Below are 15609 nucleotides of genomic sequence, written 5' to 3'. Positions count from 1 at the left end.
ACTAGACAGCCTTCATTATTACAGACAGGTGAGAAGTTAAGGGTGAATGGTTTGATGGGTATGAAAATAATGTGAATAATAAGCTGCTGCCTTATAACCCAATAGACAAGTATGGAAGATTTGGGATCATCAAGTTTGACAGCAATTTTTGGAAAAATGGTCCCTCAGGCAAAGGTCCAGTTGGAGAATCAGTACCAAAGAATCTGCTCTGGAGACTCATAATGGCCCAACACCTTACTAAGGTACTAAAGTTGGTATAATGGAAAGGAACGTCATTGTACCAAAATATCAAAAATGAAATTAGGCTGGTTATTTCAGTGAGGACATAAGTATATTCCCTCTTTATATATCCACCCTATCATAATAATTTATATTTACATGGTTCAGTCAGGATACTGTTTCTTATCATCTGTTGCAGCATTCAGGAAGGCAGTGTCCTCTGTCCCTCTGCCCAAGGTCACTTAGTCAGGTCCAGACCACACAGTTGCCACCAGTGAAAGGCGATCTTCTCTCTGTGGGGTGAGACAGCGGGTGTAAATCACCGCCACTGCTTTCCCACATTAGCGCAGTGCCAGCTGACCAGTATGGAACCAGTGCTGTCATCCAAGATGGATTTACCTCCCACTTCCACCAGTTAGCATCATTCAAGGGACACTGTAGTGAGTGTGGATGAGGATTAAGAATCCTGTACCACAACAATAGATTCACCGTTGACCACCGACTGCTCAGCTCTCCACCACATTAGACTCCCCATCATCCGTGGACGTTTTAATGATACAACATCAATCTCCATATAGCGCTGCCCAGGACCATGACATTGAATATAATGGTGGTCGGACAGTGTTTCTTGTTTCGTCTGCTCCACCTCCTGCTGTCTCCTCACTCCATCTCTGGGAGCTCTGACAGTCACACCTGCTCTCCGGTGGGGCCCTCGCAGCAGCTGGAGAACCAACACCTTGCCTTCCTGGAGCTTAACAAGGCTGTTGTATACATTTGTCAGGCTGCACACATGGATGTGCTCATATTTTATGTCTTTATGGAGTGCGTGTGAAGGCTGTTTCAGGAAGTTTGAGGGCTGGTTTTTCGGTAACAATTCATTTTACGTGTCCTGTGATTTCACGCTGGTTTCCTGGAAAGAAGAATTTCAATTGATACGCATCACAAAGAAAATTCCCAAACATATATGTTACCTTTTAAAGAGAGAACTACAAAAACAACCGGAAAATGTTACAGTGGTTCAGCAGGCAGCAGGGTTTTACAAGCAGTAAAATAAGTAACTAAAAGAGACTAATAACTAATAACAGAGTAACTAATGGAGGTCCATTTTAACCAAAGCTCAAGTTTATTATTGAAAATGTATGTTTATATTATTCTGTGCGCAATTTACTAAACTACAAATAAAAAATCGAAACTTTGAAAAAACTTTAGACAACCTTTATCTGCTCTAATGTAAGATGCAGATGTTGACGTATCCAACTAACTAGCTTACTAGCAACCAGGCATTATTTCTCAAGGTACAGTAAGGGACATTCCCTTTTCCCCCTCTGCTTCAGGGGCAAGATGCCTCAGAGTGAGGAAGGGAGTCGCCGAAGAAGCCAAAAAATTAGCTAGCTAGCCAGTCTGTTGTTTACCTTGTTTGTATTGCTCATTTGTGATGGGGCATGATTTTCCTTTGTCATTTGCTGTGTGGTCTGTTCAACAGTCAGGACAATAGCTCCCATGATACAACAAACTGTGGGTTGAAATAAGTGTTAATCGTCTAGTGGCAGTTGAATTGACTCTCATGAATCAATCATCCGCTTTGTATCTAAATGAAGACGAATGTGAGGATGAAGACTTTAGAATATTGAGATGTTATTGAGATGTTGGGTTCTAAATATACACTTTGAAATAAAAGCCTTGGTATTCTGTGCCAAGGGTGGTGCTGCAATAATGTCAGAGTCGAGGAATTTCACTCAACTGAACTGTTTTCTCTCTTTCTCAGATGGTGAACTGTATGCTGGGGTCTATGTTGACTTTATGGGAACAGACTCTGCCATTTTCCGCACTCTGGGGACAAAGACGGCCATGCGAACAGATCAGTACAACTCCAGATGGTTGAACGGTAACTGTCTTATTTAGCCTATAAATGATACGTAGGGCTTTCATCCGGCCTGTGTGGCCCCCCTGCAGGAATCTTTCAATATAGGAAACAGAGCTTCAGATGTGTCGCTGAAATGTAAAGATTCTGGTGTTTGCGTATGTTTAGAATCGCTCATAAGATGTGATAAACAGGAAATGCTAACAGTTTATAAAAGATTTCGGCCAGATGTTTTCCCAAACTTACCACCTCGTCTCTCCACAGACCCCTCTTTCATCCACGTGCACCTCATCCCAGACAGCGCCGAGAGGAACGACGACAAGCTGTACTTCTTCTTCCGGGAGAAGTCCTCAGAGATGGGCCAGACTCCTGTGACCCAGTCGCGCATCGGACGCATCTGCCTGGTGTGTACACAGCGCGAGGCGTGTTTGTTTTGTGGCGTAAACATAATGAAAAGAAAGCCTGCGTGGATATGAAAAACAGGCCGGAGACTCCTGAGGCGAGTCGCCCGCTGTGTTTGAATGTTTACGGGCGCAGAATCAGTGTTTGGCCAACGCTGATGTGCTGGAATCCACATGTGTCTTTAACCTTCCTGTCTACAATGCATCCCTCTGTCTGTGAGATTGCCCTCTGACCTCTGACCCTGTGATCTTCTGACCTCTTCTCCCCGGTAGTCCTACAACACTTGAGGCTTTAAGTGTACATGGCTGCCTTTAAAAAAAAAACTCTTGAGTCCTTCGTCCACAAAATCCCGTGTCCTAGAAACACAAACAACAACAAATAACAACAAATGTCTCTGGAAAGCTTACTGCCCATCTTATAGTGTTTATACGGTGCGAGTGCGAGTGCATGCGTCCCTTATGGCATTGCGTGCATGTTTGAGCACCGCGGCGGGTGTCTGAGCACGGGTATGAGTGAGAAAATGTGGCGTACGTGTGCTCGTCGCCTCAGCTGTTCCCCCGTTGTATTTATTTGAGGGGGTCAGGCGCTGACCCGGCACACAAACACTCATCTCCGTCTCAGTGGGCTCCGCCGCGGCCTCCAGAGACCCGGTTCTGTCATTCTTGCTCGGACACACATCTGGACGCTCTTACTGACGTTCTCTACACGCTGCACACCGCCATAAATACACTCAACTGTAATTACACTGGAAATTATGAAAACATTTCAACAGAAATGAGGAATGTGAAGCGCACAACCACAGCTTTAAGTGAAATATTAAAATATACGTGCTTCTTCATCAAAGTGCGACACCTTCTATGATTATGGAGGACGACTCTGAAGCACATACTGGTCTCAGCTCTTTCTTACTGGGAGAGATTCTGGCCTCGCTCCACCACAGATGGAAGAGTCTAAATAGGAGGAGACAGTGTTTACCATCTCACCCACCCCCCCCACCCTCCATCCTTTTAGCTTCCTGGCTTTGCAAACCAACATGTACTGTATAGTGTGTGTGGGTGGCTCCACCTGGGTTTGTTTTCAGTAGGACGACAGAGGAGGATGTGAGTTTGAGTGATGGAGAAACTGCTCCTGACTGTGTCTCCGCCCTCTCAAATACAGAACGATGACGGAGGCCACTGCTGTCTGGTGAACAAGTGGAGCACCTTCCTGAAGGCCAGGCTCATCTGCTCGGTGCCCGGGGCCGACGGCATGGAGACGCACTTTGATGAGCTCCGTGAGTACAAGGACCTTGAGATTATGTCGCTGTTGCTTTCACTGTGTTCAGCTGGAGTGGTAATCTGCAGGTTACGTGGCGGGGGTGGGGGTGGGGGTGGTGTTTAGACTTCCTTTCAATCAAACATGCTGTCAGCGATGTCAGTGATGTCTCTTCCTCTCATTTTTATGTAGGTGGTCTTTCATTGGTCTTGTGCCAGATTACATCCTACACATCTTGGGCTGCAATTTACGATTATTATAGATTAATCTTCCATATTAAAGGTCCCATATATAGCTTATTTTCATTGTTTTGAATGCTTTAAAGGTGCATTATGTAAGAATTGGCCACCTGTTGTTCATAACCACAAAGTAGGGGCAGCATGTCACTAGAGTAACTGCTAAGTGCTGCTAACTGTGTTCTATTTATACATCTGTGACTGAAGCTACTGTTAGCTCAGTTAGCCATGCAGCTAGCTGGACTACTGCACAGGAGCTTTGGACTGCTTGGAGAAAGAGGTTTATAGGATTGGCCCGCTTGTTAGCATGCTAACTTCAGCAGATATCTCCAACACAATACATAAATGTCTTTGACAAAACATCAACACCGTTATTCCTCCACATTCTGTTGATGATTTTAGTTAATTTTTGAATGTGTTAAACAGAAATTCTTACATATTTATTATTTAACACATTTAATGTTGAAAAAACACACTATCTTTACTCATACTGTTCATTGCTGCAGCACCTGTATTCACCCTCTCTCTGAACACTCGTTTTAAGTGCCCCCAAACCAAAAGATATTTAGTTTGCTATTATACACAGCAAAGAAAGAATCCGATTCTCACATAACGGAAGCTGTAACCAGATAATGGTTGCTTCTTTTGCTAGTAAAATACATAAATGGATAAACATGTTGAGATTAAAAGATATCATGAGAGAAAATAATAAAGGAAATCTGCGTGACGTGAAGTAGCGATGATCTTCTTTTCCAAAAATGTCAGTATCTCCAAAACATCCTGTGAAAGTTTTTATATGAGCCAAGAACTTTTGTTTCACACAGTTTTTTTTAAAGAAACTAAATCTTTTCTTCGCGCAGTTAATCATTTTGACAGTCGGTATCAAATGGCGAAGGAAAAGGACAAAAAGGACATGGCTGGATTTATTTCAGACATATTCATTTTCAGGTTGCTGTCATGTATGATCACGTCTGAAATATTAAGTAGAGAACAGTCCGCTGCAGTTTCTGCTGCAGCACCTGCCAACAGTCAACTTGTGCAAACACACTCCAGACCTCAGTCGATGGCCCATATGGCAGCCCACTCCCATCATATGGTCCATATAGCATACTGTAATGGGAATGACACACATACTCCCACCACTGTTGCCATTTTCTTTCAGGATGGCTTAAACAAAAGTGTCTGTTATTTTGTGTCTGTAAGGAGGTGGCCTGATCAGATCACCCAGCAGGAATGTCTGTGACTGTGAGACTGTTCGCCTCTCCGGGGGAAACTCTTTCTCTTTCTGTCTCACAGGTTTAAAATAGAGCCAAAGAGTGATAGGGGACTGATGCATGAGGCTACTGTTGCTCTTGAACTAATCTCAAGAATGAAAAGTGCCATGCCTGTTGGATCCAAGGGCAGCAGTTTGTCTCTTTATCTGGCTGACACATTCTTTGCTTCTATCTCGACCTGCCTGCAGTCCTAAAAGCACTGCCATGTTGTTACAGGTGACATTTATTTATCCCTCTTTGCACAACTGAAAAAGTTGCACACACTTGAAAACTCTCTGGCCTTTTCGTGTGCGCAGCCACTTTACCTAAAGCTGTTCTGAGTGGGAATGGGCTCACTTTGCCTCAATGGACGAGGGTACTGCCTTTACTGGTCAGTGGTTCTGTAAGGGAGTTAGAAAGTCGTTAGTGTCTGATGATGGTTTTAAATAAGGCTTTACGTGTGTAGTAGAACAGGCTGGGGAATGACCGAGAAGAGGAATGACAGGGTGGACATGCCCATAGAGAAGGACAGACTGCATGTCAGTTTGCAGGGCAGCCGTCTCTGCCAAGGACTCCTGGAGGGGACAGTAAATTGGATCTGATTGAGTTTCATGCTAATGGCTTCACGTTTACTGTCTAGTTAATGTTTATGAAGCTGTCTTGCCAGAGTTTGTCTTTACAGAGGAAAGTGGAAATTTTAGGATCTCACAAGGGCAAATTGGTCTTTAACTGTTGCACTCTGAATGCACATTGAATGTAGGTCATTAAAGGAACAGTTGGGCATTTTGAGAAATTTCTCTTTCTATCTGTTTGTCTTACTAATATAAAACTAATGGAGACTCCACACAGGAGAAATATTCCCACATTTAACCCCCCACAGAACCACAAACTGTGTTTTTAGCTTTAAGGGTCTAGTGTGTAGGATTAAGTTGCATCTAGTGGTGTGTTTACAGACTAGGCAGGATTTAGGCATTCTAAGCACATGCCTCCAGACTTATTGCCACTAGGGGGCACAGATAGAGGAGAAAAAACTGCCTCATCATTTTTAATATGCTTATTTACAAATTCAACATTAAAATATAAAAACTCTAAAAGAATCCCCAGAGTAATCTGTCCATTTAATCCGGCCCTGGTTGCAGATTACAACATACTGAATACCCCTCAACTCTGGGTGAAAAACAAGAAAGTCCCTCTTTAGAGCCCATGTTTGGTTTGTCCATTCTGGGCTACTGTAGAAACATGGCAGTGCAACATGGCGGCCTCCGTGGCAGAGGACCCCCTTCCTTTGTAAATATAAAAGGCTCATTCTAACAATTTTAAAGGTTTTTAAAGGTGCTGGAAGGTGACTGTTTTGCCTTTGGACAGAGCTTCAGTAGGCTAACTATTTACCCTCTGTTTCCAATAACTATGCTAAGCTATGCTAAATGGCTTCTGGCTGTAGCTTAATATTTACGATATACTGTAGATACAAGACTGGTATTCATTTTCTGATCAAAATCTTGGCAAGAAAGCAAACAAGCATATTTCCCAAAATGTTGAACTACTTCTTTAAGGGTGAACATACATGCAGCATGTGGTAATGAGGCACTGTAGATGCATTACACAGCAGAGCTGAAGGTTGTTTCAAGCCAGGACAAGTTGGGAAAGCTCACTCAGTCATGTTCAAGTGTGAAGATTTTTAAACTTCCTCCCTTTTTTCTTTAAGAGTTTTAATAAAACGACTCCACAAGTCATTACTGAGGAGTTTGTGGAAATGTCGGGACCAGCTGTTTTCCTGCTGCTGTGGTCTTGTGCAGAAAAGCATTATGGCACAGCTGAGACCTGGGGAGTTTTTACAGTTGGAATATGTTGCACTTATTGGCTCTACCTGACAACTTGTACCTAAATGACCCGCAATGATTTAAAACACAGTGTAGGGATGCGCTTTTACTCAATAACATTAAAAATAGAAAGACTCTCCTGCATCTTATATGTGGAACACTTTAAAACAAGTTTATAATCAATAGCTAGGGAGATGAAGAGCAGAGAGGGAGAGAAAAGAGGCAAATGGAGAAAAAAGGACAGAAACTAGGGAACAGACGGCATATTTTTATAAACTGATCAAGCAGAAAATGACATTTTTTTCCCGAGGAAATGATATATATGGTGACTGAGATTTTATTGCCATACAAACATAGGAAACGGTTGTGGAAACTGGATCCTTTCCTTGCTGTTATCAACACACGAGATCCCCTGGAGCTAAGTCATCAGTGCCCTGTCAGGACAGCTTTTATTGCAAATCACAAAGCTTTTTTTTCCCTCCCCATGTTTTCCCGAAGCCTTGATCTGTTTTTAGCGACTGTCCACGATAGCTCTATCTCGGCCTGAGCGGTATCTTGTCTGCACGTACTACACTTGCGTGCTGTTGCGTGCAAATCGCCCATTTCTGCAGTACAGCAGCTGTATGTCATGACGAGGCTCATCTGTTGTGTGACACCCGTGACAGCCCGTCGTGCTGCGTCCATGCTAACCTTCTACTGCTCTGGCTGGGGCAGCTGTGGAAGATGGCTTGGTGGGGTGTGTGTGTGTGTGTGTGTGTGTGTGTGTGTAGGGGTGTGACTTTTGGGAATTTAGCTGCTGAGAAATAAGCACAATGTGCCTGCTATCTCTCAGCGTTATCCTTTTCTCAAGGAATGAGCTCACGTATGGCTGTAGACGGTCCCCAGAGGAAGTCTTACCGTACAGACGCTCTAATGTCAGCAGTTCAGACTCAAACACAATGCCCCTCCATGTATCATTCTACAGCCTGACAGCCAATTTCTCATGCCGGTCTATATGGGACTACAAGCGCATAAATCTGAATTTGTATACTTTTTTTTACATCGATCGGTTCTCCTTCTGTTTCCACACTTTCTGACTCTCTAATAGTCATATATTTAGCTTGATCCCTCCGTCTTTCGCCAATCACGCCTCCACTCTGTGGTCATCCCCCTGCGCGAATAGATTGGGAGCACATTCTCCATTTTGTGCCGAAGGCCCTCGTCCTATTGTTGGCAGCGAACATGCCTCCTGGGACTAGTATTTAGGTCAGGTACAGAACAGAGAGACTTATCACCCATCACATGTTTAGCTCCTCTTTATTTGTTGCTGTGGGCCTTACCTCGGTATCAACAAAAGGATCATCTAAATCAGGCGGTGTCCGATGTCAGAGCCCTGTAGGACGGAGTACAGTGTGGGAGCTCGTGATTTAGTGACCTCCACAATTGGCCTAAGAGTGTATGATGCCGTTCTCCTGTGGGAGAGAAGAGATATTTCCTGAAAGACATGAGCCATGGACGCAGGAAGAGGAGAATCTCACCACATCGTGTTTACATTTTCTGTCTGGTCAGGAGCAGTCTCAGGTGGTTCAGCCATCACGTCGTTCCAGTCTAGACTGCAGAAAAGCAGACTGTTTGGTTTTTACTGCTCTACTGTTAAATAACATTGCTCTGGCGCTTGGATTGAATCGCTTCGTTTAGGATTGTTAGGTGGTAAAGCCTCTCAAGGTTCAGCTTCGGTGTGTCTTGTCAATAAAACCGTCACCTTATGTGTCCTCTCTGAGGCCGTTGTTCAGTTTCCTGCTGCACAAGTCGATTGCTGTGGCTTTAAACCTGCTGTCTCCATCTGTGGGACATGAGTGCCGTTGAGCTGTGTTTCTAACTGCACCACAAACAATCATTGTAAATGGATGGACTGGTGTTTTTGTCCCGTTACCAGAGCTTCTGTGGCCAGCTGAAGGCAAATTAAATACCCAGATTTACAGAAACACTTTATTAGCAGCACAAAACTTCTCCCATGAACCCCTGACCTTTCTTCTTTTGGTCCAGTTATGGATTTCAAGGATTTTCTCACAGAAGCAGAAAGAAACAATACAAGATCCCACTTTGCTCATTATCCAGATCCAGTGGTGTGTTTTCAGCCAAGATGAAGGTTCAGCTTCTTTGTTAGTGCGTCAGTCCTTCCAGGGACGTCCAGCCTAAAGGTCTCTCTGGCTGTGAGAGGTTTTATTAGCTGAAAGTTGTGTAAATATTAGTAAAGAAGACTGCTTGTGCTGTGGGGCGTGATGTTTCCTTCAGCCATTCTGTTTGTACTGACGTGATTTTCTCTTTTCTCTTGCAGGAGATGTTTACATACAGCCAACACAGGATACAAAAAACCCTGTGATATATGGAGTCTTCTCTGTCTCTGGGTCAGTGCACTGTAACACATACTGGAGTTGCACTAAATGTTAAACTCTCCGAGTTGTTTTCTTTTTAATTATTTGTGTGATGCATTTTCCTGACCTTTCTATCTCTCTCATCACAGCTCCGTGTTTAAAGGCTCAGCAGTCTGTGTCTACTCCATGGCCGACATCCGCATGGTCTTCAACGGACCCTTCGCCCACAAGGAGGGTCCCAATTACCAGTGGGTGGCCTACACTGGGAAGATCCCCTACCCTCGACCCGGCACGGTGAGATTCAAATCCACACTGTCTCCACACAGGAATCCCACAGCGAGCTGGCATAACAGCGACTTCTCTCCGACTTAGACCTCAAATAGAAACCATCTGAACAAGATGCAGGCATCAGCATAACCAAAATCATAATATTGCTTTAAAACAGGCTCCTGAATATGTTTTTTGTGTGATTATGTCCGTTTTTTCCAGAGTGTAAGTGCTTATTTTTCTCTTTCAGTGCCCTGGGGGTACGTTCACCCCCAACATGAAGTCCACTAAGGACTACCCAGATGAAGTGATTAACTTCATGAGGAATCACCCTGCCATGTACAACGCTGTGTACCCGGTACACAAGCGCCCCCTGGTGGTTCGGACCAATGTGGACTATGAGTTCACCACCATCACTGTGGACCAGGTGACAGCTGCAGACGGCAACTATGAGGTGCTCTTCTTAGGGACTGGTGAGTGTTTGATAGACTTTAAATTTTACTTAGGTTGATAGAAATCGTAATTTTTTTAAGTAATCAGAGCTTTTTAAAGGCACACTACGTAGTTTTGGGGAAGAAAACAATCTCATTGACTGATTTTTTTAAAGTCTAAACAAACTAAATAAACAAACTCTCTTCTTTTGCGCAACTGAATAATTCAATAAACAAACTGACCTTAAAGAACAACACAATTTCAAACTGTTTTACTTTCTTTATATGTGGCGGACCCTGCCACCTTTCTAGCTTCAAACAGTGTTCTGGGACCTTATTTTCCTCTGAGAGCAGCTTGTTTATTCAGTTTTGGGAAAAATTAACATTTCTGAGCTTGTATTATTACCTCATTAATATTGTAAATGTCTCAGTTTGAATTTCTTCTCCAAAACTACAGAGTGCCTCTTTCAGGTTATTTTTAACATGAAGTCAGTGTGATCCCATGAACCCTTTGAATGCAGAATGACAGTGTCAGTGGGAAGTTGAATAATGGAGGACAAAATCCCCCCGTGGAAATAAATCCCACGTAAGTGGAGGGCTTGTCTCCCCTGTAATCATTTATCATTAAGAGAAAAGCATTCTTGCCTTTTGTGCTTGAGTGGAAATTTAACCAATCAAAGGGTTTGTACCTCGCTCCATTCACATGAAGTAAACAAGAGGAGATTTGTACCTGGAGGGCAGGGGTGGATCAACAGCAGGAGGGAGAGAAAAGAAACGGGGGGTATGAAGAAGAAGAGAAGGAGGGGTGCAGTTCGGATATCCATCACCTTAATCTTGCCCACTGGTGTAAGAGAGATAATCTGTTTGTCAGCCTTTAATAAGGCCTCAGTATGACAGCCACAACACAGCATGCGGCCCTCACATGTTGCATATGACGCTGTCTTTGTTCATGGGTGAGGAGACTGATGGGTTTGTGTGCGATGGCGGCCACGGTGGAGGAATGTATGTCCTTTCAGCCACTGTCAGAGGAGGCCATTCAGCCCTGCGCTGGGTCTCAATGAGTCATAATAAATCTCAGGTATCCTGCTCACAGAAATGAAACATGCCGGGGAAGGCCAGGGAATGTCTTACGGTATCCAGATGAATAGGTCAAAGTAAGAATGGAGCTGAGGATGACAGAAGAGGTTTGTCATGGTGGTGGCAGCGAGTACACTAAGTGGGACAGAGCGCCACGTCATTGAGTAAAGGTTAAACTGGAGAGAAGCTGCGTAACAGAGGTGAGGAGCACAGTGGAGCCTGTTGATACGAGGATTAGCCCTTGTTGGAGGCTGCTGAGAGAATAAAATGGGAATCCAAGGGGCTGTTGACAGGCGCAGGGGTGTGAGGTTGCAGGTATGTAGCTGACAGGTGTGTGTTGTGGTCCACAGACAAGGGAACAGTTCAGAAAGTCATCGTTCTGCCCAGAGATGACCTGCAGACGGAGGAGCTGGTCCTGGAGGAGGTGGAGGTTTTCAAGGTGAGCTTAATCCACTCTTTTTCTCCTTAATTTACCTTCTTTGCTCTCTCATCTGTGTCCTCAGTTTTGCCTCCTCCCTTTGTTGTCCTGTCCTGTCTTATCTCCTTTTTCCAAATTGCTCCCTTCTCTGTACACACATTTTAATCTGCTACAAAGATAACACACTGTACTCACAATGAATTCTTTTCTCTTTCAAGGTCCCTACTCCGATTACAACAATGAAGATCTCATCCAAAAGAGTAAGCATGCCTGTGCAACAGATTTTCTTAACCTTTGCTAACATAAAGAGAAAAGAAACCATTCTCCACTGAAAGGAAATGACATTAATGCGATTTGGAAAGGTCACAAGCTGCACGTATACAGCTGTGCTTCACTGTGGCGGTCCTTCGTATTGTAACTCATAGATCAGTGGCTAGTGCGAGGGAGACAATAGAGGAAGAACTATGGAAAAGTCACTAAAGGTTTGGTGTTGTCTTTCAAAGTGATTAAAATACTTGGCTTCTTCTACACGGTATGACATCATTCCTCAGACAGAGAGTTAGTGTTACACGCAGCCTGCCAGACTGACCGATTTCAAACAGCTGATCATAAAATTATGATTGCAACCTGAGAGGGATGAGCTCAATGTTGTCCTGGATGATCCAGAGGCTGCTGCTGTTTCAGCCAACACCTCATAGCTGAGCGACTGAATAGATCCACAGCCAATGACTCCTAACAACATGTCACAGCTGGAGGGTTCCTTCAACTCGCATACCAGACGATGGTCGTCAGATGGTTGATGTCATGGTTGCAGTTTGGTTAGGTTTAGAAAAAGATCGTGGTTTAGGTTTAAATAACTGAGTTACGTTAAGTTTTGTTATGTACAGGCAGTATGTCACGTAACTGTGTCGCTCTTATACTACATCTCCTTAGCTCACGCGTAAATGGGTCGTGCTTAGCTGAGGATGGGCTGCTTTCAGCGCAGGACTTTATTTTCCATTTATCTCATTACACCCATCTGGGTTTGTAAAATGTTTGTATGGAAGCAAAAAATGGCCATAAAGATTTGAGCCTTTGAGTCTTAAGGTTAGGATTAGCCACATTATACGATGTTATTTTAGGGTTCAAATATTCAGGTAGTTAGCTGAAGTACCCAGGCTTGATTGCTCATCATTGGTGTCCCAGATGTCCTGGTCTGAATCTCATATCTTGAATTTAACTGCCAATTTGAGCAACCAGATTTCTATTCTCCAGATGTATTGCTAGATCAGAATTGAGTTTAGTGAATTACAGCAATTGAATGTATTTTTTGAATATTGGGCTATGAATGGTTTAACCCTTAAGACACATACACTGGAAATAAAGCTTATGAAATTGCACAATTTGAAATTGAATACAAATAATGGCCCATATTTGCCTCCATGTCTGACTCTGCTCAGTGCAGCTTCAGGATGCGTTCTCTTTCCCTTTACTCTACAACTGCTCTCCAACGCTGTATCTAACCCCACTTTCCATCATCTTCTCCTCCACAGCAACAGCTGTACGTATCATCTGGAGTAGGCCTCACCCAGCTGGCTCTCCACCGGTGCGACGTGTACGGCGAGGCTTGTGCTGACTGCTGCCTGGCCAGAGACCCTTACTGTGCCTGGGACGGCAAGTCCTGCTCCCGTTACTCCGCCTCGCAGAAGAGGTGAGCACCGACAGCAGTGTTAGCATGAGCGACGCTAGCTTCACTAACTGACTGACTCGATTTGGTGTGCTGAGTGATGCTCGAATTAGACTGCCTGGATGGCTGAACGGCTGTTTTAACGGCCTTGTAATGTGTTTTATTGTATATTTGTCATAGTCTTTGGGTTATCTGTGGTTAATGGACAACTAATAAATCATATTCATATGGTATCATAGGTTTAAGCAGACAGCAAATGATATTTATTAACATCTGTATAATGCAGCGACATATTCATACGTATAATGTGATGGGTTGTGTTGAGAAATGTGATGCTTTAAAGGGACACAACGTAGTTTTGGAGAAGAAATTCAAACTCAGAATTTTAATATTTATTTAATGAGGTAATAATACAAACTCAGAAATATTTATTTTTTCTATAACTGAATAACCAAGCTGTTATCAGAGGAAAATACAGTCCCCAGAACACAGTTTGAAGCTAGAAAGGTGGCAGGGTCCGCCACATATAGACAAAGCAAAACCAAATTAAATTGTGTTGTTGTTTAAGGTCAGTTTGTTTATTCAATATATTCAGTCATGAAAACAAAGAGAGTTTGTTTATTTAGTTTGTTTAGGCATTTCTCTTCTGATTAAAATGTCTTCCCCAAAACTACACAGTGCACCTTTAATGGCGTGATGTATTGTTGTACGGCTTTGAATGGCTTGCAGTTGCTTTATGCCTCTTTTCTCTCCTTATCCGGCAACACTGGTCTGACCCCTTTAGACGGAGCCGGAGGCAGGACGTCAAGTACGGGAACCCCATCCGCCAGTGCCGAGGCTTCAACTCCAACGGTAAGACTCCTGTTCTCCAACCTCCTGAGTTTTCCTCTCTGCTTCTATTACTACCATTTGTATATTAATGAACTCAGAAGGTTGAAAATAACGACACGTCTCATTACCGCCGCTCCAAACAGCTCATGGTTGTCATTGTTATGGGCTGTAATGACTGTACTCTGGCAGCTTTATGGTAATATGTGAAAGCCGTATCGCTTAAAAGGACTTTGATTTGCCACAACTGAGATTTTGGTTGTAAGGAGTTCATGGTAATGAGTGTTTTGGTTGCCATAGAAATCCCTCTCTCTCTCTGCCCCGCAGCCAATAAGAACACTCTGGAGATGGTGCAGTACGGGGTGGAGGGAAGCAGTACCTTCCTGGAGTGTCAGGCCCGCTCTCCACATGCTGTCATTAAATGGCATCTGCAGAGAGATAACAGCGACCGCAGGAAAGAGGTGAGCTGCCACTCGCTGTGTTTCTCAAAGAGGCTGCTTCTAAAAGGAAACACACATTCCCCCACTAAACTTCCTGAAGTCTTGAATTGGCTTGAACTTTACTGGCGATGAGCATTTCCACAGATGAACGTGAAAAATGTCCATATGGGGGCGGAAGTCACGCCACAACCACAGTATTTCATTTCATGTTGTTACTCGGTTGTCATGGAGAGATGGAGTTTTATATGCAGTCTGACACATCTGAGAAATGACCCCGGAGTAATTCTTTTCCGATTATCTGTTAACACGATTAAGCGATCGAGGCTCTGATTGAACGAGGCCTGATTTCTCACACAGACCTCCGACCGTCCTCAGGCCCAGGGGAAGGAGCTGTGCAAAAACTCTTCCCCCATGATATATAACCTTGAGGCACTGGTGAAAGTTTTATTATCAAGCTATGTAGTATCGCTGCCTCCCTTTTATTGACTATTGTGGTGGATGGTCTCCGTTCCCACAAGCAGAGCCGGGTCTGCTGCTGCCTCGCTCATCTGATCCGGAGCTAAAAAGCTGTCATCTGTAATCAGATTCCATCCTGTGGATGAATTGATGGATTAAAACAGACACGCTGTTTGATCGAGTTTGAATTGACCGATTTTTTTTTTTTCCAAGGATACTAATCTAGCGTACCGGCCAGGACAGTGAGGATGGAAACAAATAAAAAGACATTATTTGGATTTGAAAAAGACAAACGAGCCCACTGTGCTGTCACCTGGAAGATCCAGTTTTCCATAAAACGTCACACTTCTCAGAAAAAAAAAAAAAATCACTCAAAAAGTCTTGAGTTCCTCCAATATTCTGGACATAGCCGTTCCTGTGTTGCACAGTTAAAGTGATGACGGTATTTCCGAGGATGGAGGTCTGTTTTGGAGGGACTGCTGCTCCGTCCATCTTGACTCAACACTGATTCAATAGAATAAACATTACCAATAAAAATAAGTTTCAGTCATCCTGGACAATTAAATTATAATCTAGTTGCACATTTTTTCAGCTGTTATTTGGGAAGATTACAGTTATAATAAATAA

The 15609-nt window shown here is 43.6% G+C and overlaps 1 protein-coding gene across 2 annotated transcripts in view; it reads left to right on the top strand.

The window, feature by feature from the left end:
• The window catches only part of LOC311254578 (semaphorin-3F-like), a 68265-nt gene that overhangs the window by 49332 nt on the left and 3324 nt on the right, over window positions 1-15609 (top strand). For both annotated transcript variants that reach the window (XM_084348427.1, XM_084348426.1), the window contains 11 exons: window positions 1985-2104; window positions 2345-2484; window positions 3641-3755; window positions 9363-9432; window positions 9549-9693; window positions 9917-10139; window positions 11525-11613; window positions 11811-11852; window positions 13125-13282; window positions 14043-14110; window positions 14414-14547. In XM_084348427.1, the coding sequence (XP_084204553.1) occupies window positions 1985-2104; window positions 2345-2484; window positions 3641-3755; window positions 9363-9432; window positions 9549-9693; window positions 9917-10139; window positions 11525-11613; window positions 11811-11852; window positions 13125-13282; window positions 14043-14110; window positions 14414-14547 (1304 nt within the window). The remainder of the gene's footprint in view (window positions 1-1984; window positions 2105-2344; window positions 2485-3640; window positions 3756-9362; window positions 9433-9548; window positions 9694-9916; window positions 10140-11524; window positions 11614-11810; window positions 11853-13124; window positions 13283-14042; window positions 14111-14413; window positions 14548-15609) is intronic.

Source organism: Pagrus pagrus (genome assembly GCF_965226575.1).
Source record: "Pagrus pagrus genome assembly, chromosome: 3".
Taxonomy (NCBI): Eukaryota; Metazoa; Chordata; class Actinopteri; order Spariformes; family Sparidae; genus Pagrus; species Pagrus pagrus.
This window is presented reverse-complemented; position numbering and strand designations above follow the sequence as displayed.